Raw genomic sequence first — 18,157 nt, 5'->3', positions numbered from 1 at the left:
GAGGTTATAGCCTGGCTCACAGAGAGCCATGTCTGTGCTGTGTCACCACATGGCAGAGAAGTAAAGGAAGGGCGCTCCTTGTATTTCCTCTTGGAAGACCACTAATTAAGACCTCATTAAGAGCCCATCTCATGACCTTATCTGTAGCTACTTTCTAAGGATCACATCTCCAAACACTGTCACAGTGGTTGTTAGAAGTCAACTTCTTAATTTGGGTGGGACACACATACTCCATAGCAAGAAATCTCTTATCTGTTTCCTTCCTTCCTTTGTCCTTTTCCAACATAATACTTTGACCTATGAGATGAGATATTTAGATCAAAGACTAGGGCAAGATACACCATTCATTCTGAGAACTTCCTTATTAATCCTCTCGCTAGATCTGCAAAAGGAAACATCTATTGAAAAATCCCACTTTTCAGAAAAAAATCACTTCCTGACCCTTCTATTTAGTACTGTTACCTGACATTCGAACCCTTTATAATCTCTGGTCTCATTTGCTGCACTCTATTTTCCCTTCTTAATAATCATAACCATATTCTATGATATCCCCTTGGTATTTGTTTTACTCTTTCCCGTCCAATGTCAGATCTACTGACAGGGAGCTTTATTCTGTTCACAGATATATCCAAATTATGTAGAATAATGTATGAGTCTTATACAACATTTAATATTATTACTTAATGACAAAAATTCAAAACCAAAGCTAACAAAGTGAGTGTATCTGTCTGTTGACAACTGACACAGTTAGGGAATGTTCCGATGTACTGAGAATTGAGACCCAGTCATGACTTTTGCTTGCTTAGAGTTACCTTTCAATTGCAGCAATAAGAAACCACTAGCTAGGAGTCTATTTTGAAGACAGGGATAGTCAAAACTGTGGTCATTCTCTGAGTGTGAGGGTAAAGTAGCTCTTACCCTTCATCTGAAAATTTTCTTACAGCAGATTGAGACAGAAGGCCATAGCTGGTCAAAACCCTGAGGACAGGTGCCCATGGAGTGTCATCCTCTGCTGATCCATCTGCAACACAACCTCCACACCTAAGGCTCAGGGAACACCACAGAATAAGAGCCATAGGACTAGGAATCTACTGCAAGTTTGTGTCTCCTAGAAAGACAAGGGAATATCATCCATGATATCTCATCAATATGGCTGCCTAAGATCTGAACAGTGACAATACCAGTAGACTTGCTAACTTAGAAGGAGAAAATCTCATGAGTCCTCATCACTTGACAAAGAACTGGTGAAAGAGGGAAAATTAGTCATCTCTAAGAATGAGCCCACTATGTAGGTATCCAATACCAAGTGGTCATTTCTGACATCATTCACATGCAAGCAAAACTGAATGGACTCAGCGGGTGGTAGATATTCATGCATACGTGTGTGCGCGCACTTGTATGCTACTTAAAGAAAAAGAAACCTCAAATTTGAGAAATACAAAGGGCAAATGAACACAGCTGAGGTTAGAGGAAGGAGTGAATTATGTAATTAAATTTCATTTTGTTTAAAATGGCAAAAAATTGTAAGGGAAAAAGAAAGGAAGGAAGTCAAGAGCCTTGGCTGGGTTCCCGGAAGAATGAAGTTGCCTTCCAGGGGAGTAACAAGCAGTGGGGAGACAGGAGCAGTGACAGAAAATTGCGAAGGCAGGATTAGCAGCTCAGCTCCAGTCCTTGCCAGGTGACTGTGTCTGTCAGCAGACATGCGGTGGAGATGCAGAGGGCACAGGGAACCCCAGCGTCAGGATGGAAGTCCAAGTGAGAAGTGCAGATTTGCATAGATCCCATGTAAATATCCGAGTTGATGTGAAGTAGAACTGGTGTGTATGCTAATGTTTGTACCCTGCCATTGTTGGAAAGATACAAGTCAATTCTAATTGCTTTGGTGTACCCGAGTATTTTTCCTTCTATGGTGTTTCTTTCAATAGGCAAAATCCAAATAACATATTTTTCATTGTTCTAAAGTTTTGTGGTCTTGTGAAGCTATGACATACAATATTTATTCCTTGAAGCCCCCTCCCCCATACACACACCAGAACTTATTAAGTTTAGCTTGAGTAGGAAGAACTATTTCATTGTAATGAATAAAGTCAATCACTCTGGGGTTACTTCTTGGCATGTCACTATAATTAGCGAATTCTTAAAGGTAAGTTGCATAGGGAAATGATAACCACATCCTTCAGCCTCAGTCCCCACCAGGTCTTTTGTTCCTGCTTATGGCCCCGTCAGACCACACTTTCTAGTTTATGACTTTATTATCCACTCATTATAATCATTGTCTAACAGTCGGTAACAGCTTCTTTTGATTGGACACTTTTATTGTACTTTTTAAAATGCTGCATCTTTTTTCAGGACTGCACCTTTCTCTAAAATGAATATTAGTAACCAAGGAGGCATTTGGAACAGCGGCTGGGAAAGTAAAATCTGTCCTTTTAGTTCAGAGCTTCTCTGGTCAGATATTGACTGATTGCAATTTTCTCATTAGGACTAGGAATTGCTTGGGTGGTCTTGACAGATGTTGAAGAAACCAGTAAACTCTCAATTAGCACTAACTAAAGGCTGAGGGACATCAAGGTCCATAGACTGACATATGTGTATTGTATGTATTTGTAGAAAATGGAGGCTTTGCCTGAATGAAAACACATGGCAAATGGATTTAATAAAAATTTTCTTTGAACGCTGAGCAGCCAAACCATCTGTAGCATGGTCACAGTGTACTTTCTGCTCATCTGGGAGGACAAAATCATCAGAGATTTGACCCAGTTTTTCAGCCTGAAGCAAACTGTCTAAACAACCCATCAGCCCCATGGACCTATTTCACCCCTGATGAGTGATTTCATCTTTACTCCATTCCACTCAGCATGTGATCTGTGCTTGTCTTTGTTCTCCTCTTCTGATTTTAAAACATACGTGTAGTAAACAACACACCTATGTGTAATAAAACTCCTCTTGTGAATATACAGAGAAAATGAGGTGAGGGAACTAGAATCGGGAAGTGTACTTTGGGTTTGCAAAAGAGGCAGAATAAAATGAGGAAGTTAAACAGGTTAAAAAAAACTCAACTCTTATTTTAATTAAAACAAATGTGTATTATATTTACACAGATGTAGTTTCACAAAGTTCAAAGTTCTCACCTCTTTGATGGTTGTTTTGAAGTCATTATCCAGCGACTAGATGCTCTGTAGCTTATGTCTCATAACTTATTAATACTCTATGAAAGATATTTCTTGTTTGTTTTTTGAGACAGGATTTCTCAGTATAATAGAAAGATATTTTTTGCGTGCATGTTAACTGAATTCTTTCTGTATAAGTTAGTTTGTTTTTGTATTTTTCCGATTTTAAATTGTTATAAAAATATTCAACAAAAGAATTAGTCTTGAGCCAGGCAGTAGTAGTTCATGCTTTTAATCTCAGCACTAGGGAGGTAGCGGCAGGCAGATCTCTGTGAGTTCAAGGCCATCCTGGTCTACAGAGTGAGTTCAAGGACAGCCAGGGCTACATGGAGAAACCGTGCCTCAAAAAAACAAAACAAAAACCAAAACAAACAAAATAGAATTTGTCTTGTTTCAACTTAGTATTTTTTTTTAAACACAGATTGTTAAAAGTTCCTGAAAATGTTTTATTTATTTGCCTTAAGGTCTTAGGAATTTTGGTGCTACTATAACTGAGGTTGTTTGCACAGGGTACGACTGGACCATGAAGATTAATGCATTTTTGATGTGTGGTTTCAGTTGCAGTTAGTTTAGAGTATTTCACCTTCTTTATTGAGAAAATGTTGTTGCTGATTTTCATGTGACTTAGATCTCATGTGTGCATGTTGTTTTTCTGATTTCTACAATCTTATGTCTATACGGCTTCATTTCCAACCTGTGAGAAGATAAACTGAAATTTTAGTTTGTTGTAAATGATCCTTTGGGGCCACTTTCAAGTCTCCAAAGTACATGATATGATGCAGAGTTATGGAGAAGAATCTCCTTGGCATGGAGTAGATGGAGGGGGATCAGTGAAGCCTTGGCGTGGGGTAGATGGATGAGATTGGTGAAGGTATAGCCCAGAGCTGGCAGGGTCATTGTCTGAGACATGCTGGTGTGAAGTCTTATACATGAAAAGAATCTGGTATGAGGAAAGTTGGCAGGGAAAACATAGCATACAGGACTCCAAATCCTACCAAGGACTGAGGCCTCTGGGTCATTTGTTGACAAAGAGAAATCTGAGAGGGAAGGAATATTGACCTTCCACTGGGTTAAAGATAAACTCAATCAAGGCAATGAAAGAAACATAATTAAATAAAAATTTCCTGGTCACCAATGCCACAGTTACACAAGAAATCCATTCACATTTTTAATTAATTCATTTAACTATTCATTCCACACATACTCTTGAGTTCCTGACATGAAAAAGACAGACTTTTTCTGTATGAGTTTCATAAATATTACAGAAATGTTTATAAAAAGTGCATCATTGCATGGTCCCAATCTTTGAGCCTATAACCTAGGTAGGAATAAAGATCAAATCAGGCCTTGGGTATCATTGGGAGAAGTATACAACCTGAGTTTATAGGCATGGAGTACATGAGCATGGCTGGAGCATGAGGATTCTGAGTGCTCTGGCTAGGCAGTGAATTTGGAGGAGGATCATCAGCCAGGGAAAGATGGATGATCATTTTACTTCCATTTACTTCCATACATGGGCACTGTTCCTCCCCATAAATTCATTTGCTGATGTCCTCTAACCCTTACAAAATCAGGCCCAGAGAGATACCTGGTCCTTCTCAGAACTGTGAGGACTAAAGTCTTAGGATTTATAAGCAGGTAAGCATCTCATATGTGGCTAGCATGCTGGCACAGCAGCGTGAACAGGCTACCAGGCTCCCCAGTGCTGCCAGAGGATCAACAACACTACATTTTTAAAGTCTGGTTGATCGAGGAATAATTGACATGCAGCTATGTAACTACCACCACTTACCTCCTCCCTGTCAATGGGCCCTGCTCCCTCCCCGTCAACCCCTCCCTTGGTATTGACAAGAAGTGTTGGTATGGCTGTGATACACATTTTATCCATTGGCTCCTTGAAGGACAATTGGGTTATTGATTAATGATTATTGGTAACCTCATGTCTTTTCATGTAGCAATTTTGGCACTGTACTTTATCTTTCCCTCCACCATTGTAGCTGTCAGCTTATATATCAATAAACCTGTTTCCTCTTCAAGTTTAGGTCTGAAGTCGGTTCACGAGAATGAGTTAAAAATCATTAGCACCGAATTCCTTATTTGTCGGCTAAAAGGGGTAGATGACTGTGGTAAAATCTATTTTATAGGACCACTTTCACATGGAGGCCATAAGAACAGTAATGGAAAGCAAAGGCCTGGTGGGGAAAAGGGGAGAAACAAATGTAACGCTTGCCAAATGGGCTGTCAGACAGAACAGAAGGTTCTGCCATGTTGTTTTCAAGGCTGTGCTCTGTGAACTCTAAGGGCTGGGGGTGAGGAGCTGGAGAGTTTGATGCTCAGTTATTTATCTTCAATTATTTTAAAATACTTTAAAGTTTGTAATTAATGCATGACATTATATCATAATGGGAAAGGGAAGAGAGTGGAAGAGGGAGTGTAGGGGGTAATGAGGGAGGATTATTGTACCCAACATCTAAGTTATGTTGATGTACTTGTATGAAATTTAAAAAAAAAAATAGAGGAAGGAAAGATAGCATGAGCAAGTCTGTCTGTCTTCAGAGATGTCAAAAGCAAGAGCATATTCTTGGGCAATGTTTGGGGGTAAGGCACGGGGATCTCCAGAAGCCAGGTGTCACATGCATGGCAGTAAAACAAGGAGAGAGTCTAAGATTTGTTTCCTCAAGAATCACAAATTCCTTCTTGCTGGCATGCCTCAGAGTCTGAGGGACTCAGTGACTTCAAAGTTCATGCTCGCTCTCAGGTTATGAGATGTGCACATAGGAGTCAACCTGGCACAAATCCTCTCAGAATTCCTCTTTCTGGTGGATGCCAGGCCTGCCAGACTGTGTCCACTTAGCCTCCTAAACATAGTTTAACCAGAAAAGTCATTTCATGACTAAATAAAAACTGTTGAAGACACTAAGAAAACTTCCAGCCTACAAAAAATCTCTTACACAAAACTTTATCTTTTATACTAAAAATGACCTTTCATCATCATAAAGATCTCCCTACAGAGACAATTTTTATATCAGTATTTTCTGCAGCTAACAATTATTAATGCAGTTAAACAATATAGTGAGAATGGATTTTCACTGATTTCATCATTACACTCCTGTACAATAATTTTTCAATCACTGTATCTGAGTAAACAGGATTCCCAAACAGAGATGGTCTGTTTGTGTGTATCATGTCCTGACTTTCTGAGAGGCTAAGAACTATTATATGTTTTATTCCCCATTTTTACCATGCCTGGCAAAACTTTCAAATAAGATTCTTTATTAATACTTTCTTGGTTATGACAATCATAAAATTTAACTAGATAGTAAATTCAGTTTTAGGCTCTCCAGAGAGTGCTGGATAAACACATAGGCAATAACAAATAGCAGTTCCCTGTAGGTTTTTACTCTTTATTAAAAACAGAAGTCATTGAAAATAGCTTCTGTACCTCAGACAAATGTACAAGGTAGAAGTTCTTTCCTTGAAAAGAGAAAGAATGTTCTTGAATTTAGTGCCCCATCCAAGATCAAGTCACTGGACATTATGGCTTCTACCTGTAATGGAAGGGACCCCAATGTGACTACTGAGCTCGAGTACTCACAGGGCATCTGCTCTAGGCCACAAAGTTCCTGTTAATTCTGTATTGCTTTTGTAGGACAGAAAGGCCATAACCTATCTCTTCTTTCTACTTCTCACCTTCCTGTGGTTAGCAGGTGTGTGATGATCTGGAAGAGTGTAGGAAAGAACTGTTCAGCACTCTGACTAGATCAGACACTTACTGGCTTTCATTTCCTGACTTTCTAAGGAAAATTCCCAGCATAATTATCCTGGAAATTGGCATACATCAACCAGTGCCATGCTGAGGCTTCTCTTGCTCTTCAGATGTGCTACCTCGAGGAATAATACATGTTTTCATTAGTCACTACCTAACATGGATTAGACTAGAAATACACATTGTAATAATGTGCGATGTATGTGGGATGCTGAAACTATGATCCGTACCTGATGGATAACAACCTATGGATAGAAGAAAATGCTATAATGACTGATATTTGCAAATCTCTAACTGTGTGCCATAAACACTACACGCACATTATTTTATTTAAACCTCAGATGAATCATCTCTGTGGAAGGATTGCATCCTTCCTTCCTTCTTTCCTTCCTTCCTTCCTCTTTCATTCCCTCCCTTCCTCCCTCCCTTTCTTCCATTCATTCTTCCTTTCAGTTCATCCTACTAATGAGAAAATAGAAATGAAAACATTTATAGTAACTTTTACAAAGTCATGTATCTAGTAAGAAGTTATATTTAAAGCCAGCTCATCACACACTAAACCCCACCCTCTCACTCATCCTCAGTCTACTGAAATCACTCTAAGGAGCATGGATTCACTTGCTTTCCCACTCACTGAAGTCACTCTGGTTTTGAGTCGGAAGACTGGAGGCTAGAAAGGACCTACTGCTAGAGTATTCTTCCTAACACCACGAGGAGCTTTGCAGATCCTTTTGAATACTTCTGTCAAAAGAGATCTCAGTTCACCTAAGAAAACCAATTTAAGTTTTCACTATCTATTATCATTTGTCAAAATGAGTTTTGATGGGAGCCTGAGAGGACAAACTAATCTTTTCTATAGTGTTTTACAATTTATGAATTCCAAAAGCTGTATTTAGTTTAATCTCTAAACCATCCCCTATGTTAGTTAAGTATGCACTGTATTATAATTATCCTCATTTCACAGATAATGAAGCCCACCAAAAGATTAAATGACTTTATTCATCCCATTCAATAACCTTTTATCTGTGCTTTCTACTTTCCTGGTACATTCCTAACTACCAGCCATACAAGAGTGAGACAGCTTGTACTTGAGGTCTTTGTACACCACAGCATTCTAGAGCTCAAATTCCTTCAGTAGTGTTGGTGATGAGTCGTCATCATTCAAGAATTCCAGTAGTATTCCTTATGGTGTTATATGTAGCTGGACATTTAGAGTTTTCATAAGTTTATAATAATCTCCATGCATCTGTCAATCTGTGGTTGGAAATATTTCTAGAGAATGAAGCACACACATGCACATGCATACACACACACACACACACACACACACACACACACACACACACTTTATGTGCAAACACACAAACTTATGCCTGATATGAAATGCTTAGTTTTAGTTTGTGATTTCATGAACTGCAATCATCTTTTGCCAACAATCCAGTGGGAAGAGATGGGGAGATGATGAACAAAGCTGTTTCCCAACTGAGTTTGGAAGCACAGAACTTCCCTGGCACTCTATTGATCACAACTCTGTCTCATGACCTCTCCTCGATACAAAAGTACCTGGGAAATGAAGTCTGTCAGTACACTCAGGCAGAAAAGGAAATAGTTAAGATTTAAAAATTACTATGGTAGCAAGTGGCAAGTGAAAACATGTGATTATTTCTGTGATACCAAAAGAGGTCATCTAATAAAACATAACATGCCTCATGATGCTAAAATAATAACCTCATACAAGTAGAGGGACCATGGAGATAATAATGATATATTAAACCTCTAGCTGGTGTTGTAATTAATGACCCTGAAAACAATTCTCTTTAGAATGGAGTTGAGAATATTTGTCAACATTACTTCAATTCACTGTTTTATCAATGATACCTTGTTAGTACACAAGAGGTAAAATAAGAGAACTGTTTAAGAATGGAAAGGAATACTCATCACCTCTATTACATTCAATACGTATTCCTAAAATATTTTACAAATCATTGAGCTTGAAAAAAATGCTGTATATGAAATCGATATGCATTCTCATCTACTAGCAGTAAGCCATCCAACACGACATTTTAAAATGTTGTCACAAAACATTAAATTATACAAAGTATGTAATATATAATCAACATATATGTCATGTATATATAAATAATAACTTGTAAGTATGTATATGTATGTACAAAACACACTAATTTTAATCGTCTGTTAAAAGACATTATGAATCCTAACTTAATGGAGGAATATAGCATGTTTTCAGGTTGGAGGGCAATCTAACAAAGATTCTATTGATAGTATATAACATTTAGTTTGGTTGGTTGTTTTTTTTTTTTTTTTTTTTGAGGATTGCCATGTAGCCCAGGCTGGCATTGCATCCACAGTCCTCCTGCCTCATTCTCTGGATTCCTGGATGGCAGGGGTGTGCTGCCCTGCACAACTGCAAGATCAGTGGTGTGAAAAGGGAAGTTTGTGGACTCCACTCGGTGCCCATAAACATCCCAAGAGGGTATTTTGGAGAGATATATTACCAAGCAGTTTTTAATGCTGTCCAGAAATATAAAGGGAGAAGTAGGCAAGCTATTTATAATGTGACTATAACAAGGAAACCTGTATCATCAAATATGAAGGTCCAGTAACTAATATACTATAGCTTCGGTTCAGGAATGAACAAAGAGAGTGATGTAACAGAGTAAGGAGCCTAGAAACAGATGCTCACATGCATGGAAAGTGGGAAACATCATACCTGACAGGGAAAAGCAGTTGAAAGGAACAGACTTCTCCAAAAAGGATTTTGGGGTTTACTTATCATTTATCATTCCTAGCAATATTCTCAGCATCAGATAAATCTGCCATATTTGACCCTTTCCTAAAACAAAAGGACAGAGAAGTGCTTTGGTCCCTGCATCCTTTAGCAACCTGCTCATTGATCTGATTGCCGTTACTTCAGAACTTTTAAAATCATCTAGAGCAATTGTCTTTGCTTACTCCTTCCCACAGATTTGTGCTGAAGCCTCCTGGAATTAGATTACTTCTCCGCCACTGTAATGACACTATTCTTGTTAAGTTGACCTATGGCTTCCTTCTGGCCAAATTCATTCGCTAGCTCTCCGATTATTCTCTCACTTAACCATACAACATTGATCTGGGTGACTGTTTTTACAGTGATTTCTCATCTTGCATTTCATCATTCCATAGCTTCCCCTCCATCTCTCTCATCCCTCCAGCTTTCTCTAGGGACCCCTCTCTGCTGCAGATGCTCTAACTGGAAGCATCCTCTGGGTAGCTTGTCTGTAGCTGCTGCTTTATCTCTCTCACCTCCTTAGTGCATCTTAATTATAGCCATTGCTTCAAATATAACTTCTGGTTGGATGAATTTCCAAACTAAGTTTTCCAGCCTGAATCACTCTTTGGAACTTGACACTCATACATACAATTCTTATTTGTGATTTCCCTGCATGTAGAGAATGCATTTCAAATGTGTCCTTAGCTAAATTCTTCCTTTCCCCTCAATTGTCCCCTGCCTCTCTCTTCCTCATCACAGTGTGTGAGATCACCAATGTTCTGGGCCTCTCTCCATTCTGGGCATTATCCTCACCTCCTCTCTCTCCAAGCCCATCGCTGACACCATCATCTCCACTCTCCCCTCTTAACACTCTGCAGCTAATTCCTCTTTTCCTCTACCTTGATACTACTGATCTTTTGTGAACAAAACTCGTGGAAGCTCTTGTTTCTATTCTCTTCCCTTTTATAGATTCTGTCTGCTACCAATTCAATACAGTTTCCTTTGAAAAATACAAATCTTGTGATCCGGTGCTCAAACCCCTTCAAAAGCTTCTAACTGTACTTAGGATAAAATCCAGATGAGGTGGACCCATCGCCCCGCCCTCTCTCAGTCAGTGCCTCTTCCCTTTCCTGCACATGTGGGCAGGCGTTTGTTCCTCAGCACTGAGGCCTTAGCAGAGCTGTGGGCTGATCAAAGGACTTTCCTGGCCAGCAGTTCTAAAGCAGGCACCTGGGTACTTCCAAACCTAACACCTCATCTTAATTAATTGCATAGTACTTACATGGTTAAATAATTTATTTATGTTCTTAAACTAATTTACATATAGAAGAGTTTGTACATGTTTTCCTAATCAACATGTTAGCGGCATGAATGGCAGCATAGATATACTTCCTTTACTCTTTACATCTTTATATTTTAAATCCCTGACCTCAAAAAGGGATGGATGGAAATTCGGGTTTTGCCACATTATGACACTAATGTAAGGAAATAATATGTGTTAAAACAGCAGCCAGGGGACTGGAAATGTCATTCAGTGGTCCATCGCTTGCCCGGCATGTGCAAGGCCCTGGGTTTCATACACAGCAGCGTAAACAAAAGCAGCAGCTATCAGAACAGGGGCAGAAAGGCTTTCTAGTCGGTGTGCTGAGGAAGTGGGAAGATTGGAATATTAATATTAATGACAGCTAAATGAAAGTAGATTTAATTAAATGACCACACCACCTCTGGTTACATGCGCGGGGCCTGGTGGGAATGAGTATTTGGAAGTGAAGCATCTTTATCACAGCGGTCAGCACCTGGGTAAAGCAGAGAAAGAAATCAATAACGTTTGAATAGCTTGGGGCAGACCCCAGGAACTCACATATCATATCATATGATATCCCATGAGAACACCAAGAGATCACTAGGACTTCTGAGACGTGAAACTTTTGACTGTTGAACTTCCACGGTCAGTCTTGGGTATTCTCTTGAAGACGTTTTACAAAGCAAGAAGAGTAGGAGTGTTCATGGTCTTTTTTCTTTATTTGTTTTGCCAAGAAAGACAGAATTAAGTAAAAAGAAGTCTGTATCTATATTTGAGTTCCTTGTGCACAGATGCTTGTGTATCATATTTTTGCACGTGTTTAAGCTGGTATACCCAGGACCTTCTCAGTTCCCAAGTGCAGGGGTCTGTGTGTCTAGAGTAAGAGAGTCTACAGGTTACATCCTTAACTCTGTGAATTAACTGAAACCATTTTGGACATAACAGGTTCAGTCTTTATAGTTAAAAAAGTCATATTCTTGCCAACTAGGAACTCTGGAGAAACAGGAAACTAAAGAGCCATCAGCATAGCCAAAAAGCATTACTGTTCCTGTGGGCTTTTTTCCCCATGTAGCATGTTCATTTGGGATTTTATTGTCAACCAGATAAAATATTAATGCAGTTTCAAGGTGACGGTTGTAGCGCTGGTTGACACCGGATGGGTTTCTCAGGAAGAAGCTCCACGGTAAGGCTGCCCAGTTATCCAGCCCTGAGACGACAGCTTCCTGCCGCACTGTTTTTTCTTCCACTTCCAGCCTCCAGTTTAATAGGGAAAAGAATGACATGGCACTGAGGAAATGTAAAATATCTTTCCTTAGTTGTTAAGCAAACCTTTAGAATCACTGCAGTCAGTGTCTCCAGTTCTTTTGGTGCTCGATTTAGCTGTTAGACAGTGTCTCTCAAGGTTAATTCTAGGTCCTTTCCACTAGAATTTTAGATGCAGAGAGGGTTTAATTAAAATGAGGCTTAAGTGGGGGGGGGTGTTTTATCACCAATTTTCTGGTCCACCGATGATGGCTTATTGGATTATTTGACTCTAGGGTCTCAGAGTCCCCCCCCCCCTAATAAATATTTTTACAGCAGTGATATGGTCCCTCTTTGTTTTGGTTTCATAAAGAGACATAAATTTCCAAAGTAACAACATCCTCCCTTGCCCCCACTTTCTTCCCCTCCCCCTCCCCCCACTTCCTCCTTCTCTTCTTTTTCTTCTGCCATAGACTTTACTTCAAATTTTTTACTTTTTAATTTCAAAACCTCTTTAATAATTTCATGCATCATTCCCAATCCTCCATACCCCTCTCCAACTCTTCCTCTGTTCCTCTTCATTTCCTTTCAAATGCATGACTTACTTGATTATTATTGTTACATATAACACACATAAAGGCACACACATGTACATTTGCACACACACACACACACACACACACACACACACACACCCTGCTAAGCCACCATTTGGCTTTTCCCACTTTCTGAACAGCAGACGTTTCTTTTCCTATGACAAATAATAAATGCTGTGAAATGACCATGTACAGGACAAGGCCTGGCATTGGATTGGAAATGGAGAGCAGTGGAACTCAGTCTTCTCCAAATAAGGACTCGTAAGTGTGCCAAGGACTTTCCGCCCTGGGGTGCCAGCACCTGAAATGATGCTGGTTGGATAGTTTCATCCTGGTGAGATTAGAGGGCCGAGTGAAGAGGGATTTTCCCAGCTGCCATCTCCCTGGAAGCCTCTCACACTATGGATTTCCCCCCAGAACAATGGGGAAATAAAAATTAGGTATTCCTTGCCAGCTTGAGAACTGGGCTTCTTTGAAACCTCAGCGGTTGGCAAATTCCTCCTAGGGGTCACTGGAAGATTAATTTCTCAGTCTTTTCCTGAAGTCATGGCTTCTCTTATCTGCTGCAACTAATTACAAGTTTATGGCTTAAACAAAATGAGTGTGTTTTTCTCACAGTTTTAGAGTTAAGAAGTTTGCCAGCAAGAGAGAGATAGGAAGGATGAACTCAGAAAGACTCTCGGAGAAACTCTCATCCCTGGCCTCTGGGCTCTGGGTGGCTCTTCTGCAGTCCCTGGCTGTGGCTTTGTCACTTCTGTCTGCCTCTGTATTTACAAGGCCCTCCTCCCCATGTATCAAATCTCCACACCCTGGTCCCTCTGTTCCATTGATCCTTGTGATTAGAATCAGTGGTCACTCAGACAGTCTAGGATAATCTCTGATCAGAATCCTTAACTTGATTCCATCTGTGGAGGTTCTCCTCTGAAGCATGACCCTTTTCAGGGTCCAGGTGTCAGGAGCTGAAATGGAGTGGCCATTGGGTGATATTTGTCAATAAGTGATATTGGGTGGCTGTTATTCAACTTCCCTTACCCAACTGTAAAAACAGACATCACATTTTCTGCACAGTTCATTAACTCAATTAGATTATAATTTAGTAAACATAAACCTTTACTATAAACTGCTAATCATGTCATCACTTGATAATTACAAATAATAATTAATAATAGAAAATGCTCAAAATATCTAGAGTGTAAAGAGGTTTAAAATATTTTTAAACAGCTAATATATGTTGTGCAGAAAGATTTTCCCACCAGGTTCTCTTAGTGTTTGGAGGTAGGTTCTTGTTTAATGCAATTGAAGTGAAGGAGCTGAGCAACAGGAAGAGCATTTTGTGTCAACGATATGGCTGACAGGTAGAAGATGGGGTCATGAACCAGGCTGTCTAACTCCAGAATAGTCTCTCTCAATCCCCAAACCACTATTATAGATGCCGTCATACAACTGAAGCGTTTGTAGACACAACCCTGTTCTTCTCTTAAGAATGCAATATTCAGTTTGCGTCTTATAACAAGGCCTTGTATAAAATTGTTTTGTCTTTCTTGAGCAGTTCTTAAATGTGGGCTCTAGAGTGCAAAGACTTCTTTTTATGTAGCTTTTCTTGTCATTTATAGTCTCCAGGCCTAAAACAGGGGTTGCTACTATGTGCTACTTAGCATTAGCTGAATAAATCAACAAAATTACTTGCTACAAATCTAAAAGAACCAGTTTGCATTGCCACAGTGAAAACTGTTGACTGATATTTAATTTTCCTTATCTCATTTTAAATAAAAAAACTCATCAAAAATTCAGAATGACGCTACTTTCTTCCTTAAGTATTCATGATCATGGTGTATGCTGGGAAAAGAATCTTATACTACTGTTCAAGAAACTAACAAAATGTGTTCATATTTACTGCACAGACATGCTTTTTTTCCTAATCTAAATTCCAAAGGAAAAATCCTCATGTCTATTTTCAACAGCATCTAGCCTTGCTCTAATCTCTTGTGGCTTTGGCTCTCTAGGCTGATATTAACTAGAGATGAGATTTCCTTTTAATAGCAAGTTAAGCTGAAATCAAACTGCCAACATACTTCTCAACTCTGTTTTTCTTTTGCCAACTCTAAACTGCCAAACTATGAAAGATTGTATTTATCATGTTCCATTGTGAAGATACAAAGGTACTAGATGAAAAGGATATATGCCCATCAGAGATAAACATAAATATAATTTCAGTCTGAATGTGCTAATTATTAGCATGTAGTTATTGCTACATGTTCTGAACCATCAGAAATGTTGCACTCCCTCCCCCTGTTTCTTGTAGACCGCTCCAGTTTATAGTACAGCGTGTTGAACATCATGGGATGGTATCAAACCCTGACATGGAAAATGTAGACACTTGTATTCTGGCTGTTGTGTAACTCAAAGTCCCAGTAAGAAATTAAAATTGTCACTCCCAAATGAAGAGTATGTGATAAATAAACCACCAGAAACCATTATGAGGGTTAATGAAACTAATGAGGACTGAAAACAGAGAGGAATATTACTTTGTGTAATTCTCTGGGAACTTTGATGCTTTATAAACAAGGACTAACCCTTACCACTCAGTGTAATCCCAGGAGGGAACTCACTGATGACAGTAATTATCTGAGCCAAACTAGGTGGGTGAGAGTTGAGTAAGAGACTACTGAAACTAAGGGTCACGTCAGACTGGGAAAGGAGGATGATACAGCCTGGTGGGCAAGATCCTGGGCTCCTGAGTCCGGCCTACTTTGAATATGGCTTTTAAAATTATTTTTGTAATCTACTTTATTTTTAATTAGGTATGTATGTGGGTGGCCTTATACACATGTGCAGATACCTGTGGAGGCTTGATGAGTAGGATCCCTTGGAACTGGAGTTACAGGGAGTTGTAAGCTGCCTGACAAGGGTGCTGGGGACCAAATGCATGTCCTCTGGAAGAACAGTACACACCTTTAACCACTTAGCCATCTCTCCCCCTAGAATATGGCTTTATAAGGCTAACAGTACACACAGAACATGTTTACTCAGCGGTATATATATATATATATATATAGTTTTAATTATATTCTGGTAAAATGCTAGGCACTAGTGATAAATAAAGAATCAATTAATGTAAATGTATGTCATGTCTATCAAATAACCAGAGGGATAATATCTTAGTATGGTGGAAGCATGGTAACATTTCTAGAAAAGCAGTTAGCTAGATCATAGAAAAACCACAGGAAAGGCAAAAGTTTGATGAAGGGAAATTAGGTTTGAGAAATGGGTGGGAAGAGTCTATGCCGGTCTTCATTCTAGAACAAATAAAAGCTACAAAGTATTTTTATGATGGAAAGGAGAGATTAAACATCTGTTTCTAAAGGATACTCATACTGCATTGAAAACTAGATTGAAAGGTGTTAAGAGCATTATGTAGAACCCAGTGAAGAGGTGCGGGACCCACTAACAGGGTAGACCATACTCGCAGGCTGTAGAGCATTGGTGGAACGCAGATAATAATTTCCATAGCTGTAGCTTTTGCAACTGAGTGAAAGATGCTGGTAGACATTTTAGCATGGTGGGCACTAGATTCAGTTGCATTTTGATTTTAACTTAATTTATTTGAGTTTAAAATACCTTCTGAAATAATACAATTAGAATGTCAAATATGATCTTAGATGCAAGGTCTAAAACTTAAGAGCGTCATTATTAGAGACATTCTGATATTGAATGTCTCATAGCTGGTTATTGAAATCATCAGTGTGAATGATTAGATAAAGAATTGTTAGAAGAGATGGACTCATTGGACAAATCTTTGAAAAATTATGTCATAAGAACAACAAGGGTCAGCAAAAGAGACTCTGCCAGGAGAGAAATGTGGAGAAAACAAAAACAAGAAAATAAGGTGCTTCAAGAAACAGGTTAGAGCCCAGTGTAGTAGTGCATGCCTTTAATCCCAGCACTTGGGAGGCAGCAGCAGGTGGATGTCTATGAGTTCAAGGCCAGCCTGGTCTATGTAGTGAGTTGCAGGACAGTCAGAGGTATATAAGAAGACCCTATCTCAATAAAACACAAAAAAAGAAAAAGAAAAGAAACAGTGGTCAGTAGTTTGATACTTCATTGAAGACTGAACATCATCAAGCATGTACCTTAAAAGAGTCATGTATCCTCAACTACAGGTGAAAAGACAAGGCTACAGTGGTACATATGAAAAATGATTCAGTATAGGCAATTTCTGATGGATAAAGAGAAAATGGGATGTAATGTTGGATGAGTTATTAAGGGCAACTTTTAAAAATAGAGGAGATATTTATGTATGTCTATAGTGGTGGGAATGATCCACTGAAGAGAGAAAAATCAGAAAGAAGGGATAATCAAAACATCTCAGTCTGTCTTTTGTGCTACTGAAAGAGAATGCCTGAGACTGGGAAATCTATAATGAACAGAAATTTATTGGTTCAGTACTGGAGGCTGTAAGCCAAACTGTGAGGAACCAACATCTTCTCAGCGTTGGCCCATGGTGGAAGGCAAGGAGAGGGCTAAAGAGAGCAAGAGATAATATGTCAACCTCACTTAATATCATAATGGCCACTAAATACACTTAGATTCTGAAGAATTCTTATGACTTCTATGCCTCCAGGTGACCTAGTGCCCAACAATATTGCACTGGTATTAAATTTCCAGTCTAGAGGGCATATAACCAACTACAACAAAAGAAAAGGCTAATTTGAACTTTGACTTAAGTTTTTTTTAAATACTTTCATCTTGAATTTTTACATCCCTAAGATGGGAAAAAATAATGCCTTCTGCTTCAGATTATTCCAACCATTGAATATTATAGGGTGGGTAGAATGCTCAGTAAATTTGCTGGCATGCAATCCACTTTATAAATTAATACTTAAAATGAACCCAAAGTTAATGTTAACCAATGCACATGAGATATTAAAAATATGTACTAAGAGTAAATGAATGTAATTATGGCTTATAGAATTTGATTATCATAAATAGGAGGAGGTTTGATGAATGTGACCACTTACTGGGTTGCAGACACAACTTGGGTAGTCAATTCTGCTGCTGTGTGGAACTTGCCCTTATGCTGATGTTTGGGGTATTTGTATTTACAGGGTACTATTTTTCTGCCGGGAAATAAAGTCATTGAACATCCATGCAATGAAGAGAACCCAGGGAAATTCCTTTTTGAAGTAGTTCCAGGTAAGATAAATTTTCTGTTTTGATCAAATTATCGCTGTTCTATGTTGGGAAAAGTGAAGACATGTCAAGTTTTGATACCCTTCTGTTCTGGCTGAAAGTATTAATTGGGAATGTGAG

General features: G+C 39.0%; 1 protein-coding gene across 2 annotated transcripts in view; it reads left to right on the top strand.

The window, feature by feature from the left end:
* Arhgap24 (Rho GTPase activating protein 24) overlaps nt 1–18,157 on the top strand; it is a 399,402-nt gene that overhangs the window by 158,829 nt on the left and 222,416 nt on the right. For both annotated transcript variants that reach the window (XM_036201559.1, XM_036201560.1), the window contains exon 3: nt 17,953–18,040. In XM_036201559.1, the coding sequence (XP_036057452.1) occupies nt 17,953–18,040 (88 nt within the window). The remainder of the gene's footprint in view (nt 1–17,952; nt 18,041–18,157) is intronic.

The sequence above is a fragment of the Onychomys torridus genome, chromosome 10 (assembly GCF_903995425.1).
Source record: "Onychomys torridus chromosome 10, mOncTor1.1, whole genome shotgun sequence".
NCBI classification, from domain to species: domain Eukaryota; kingdom Metazoa; phylum Chordata; class Mammalia; order Rodentia; family Cricetidae; genus Onychomys; species Onychomys torridus.
This window is presented reverse-complemented; position numbering and strand designations above follow the sequence as displayed.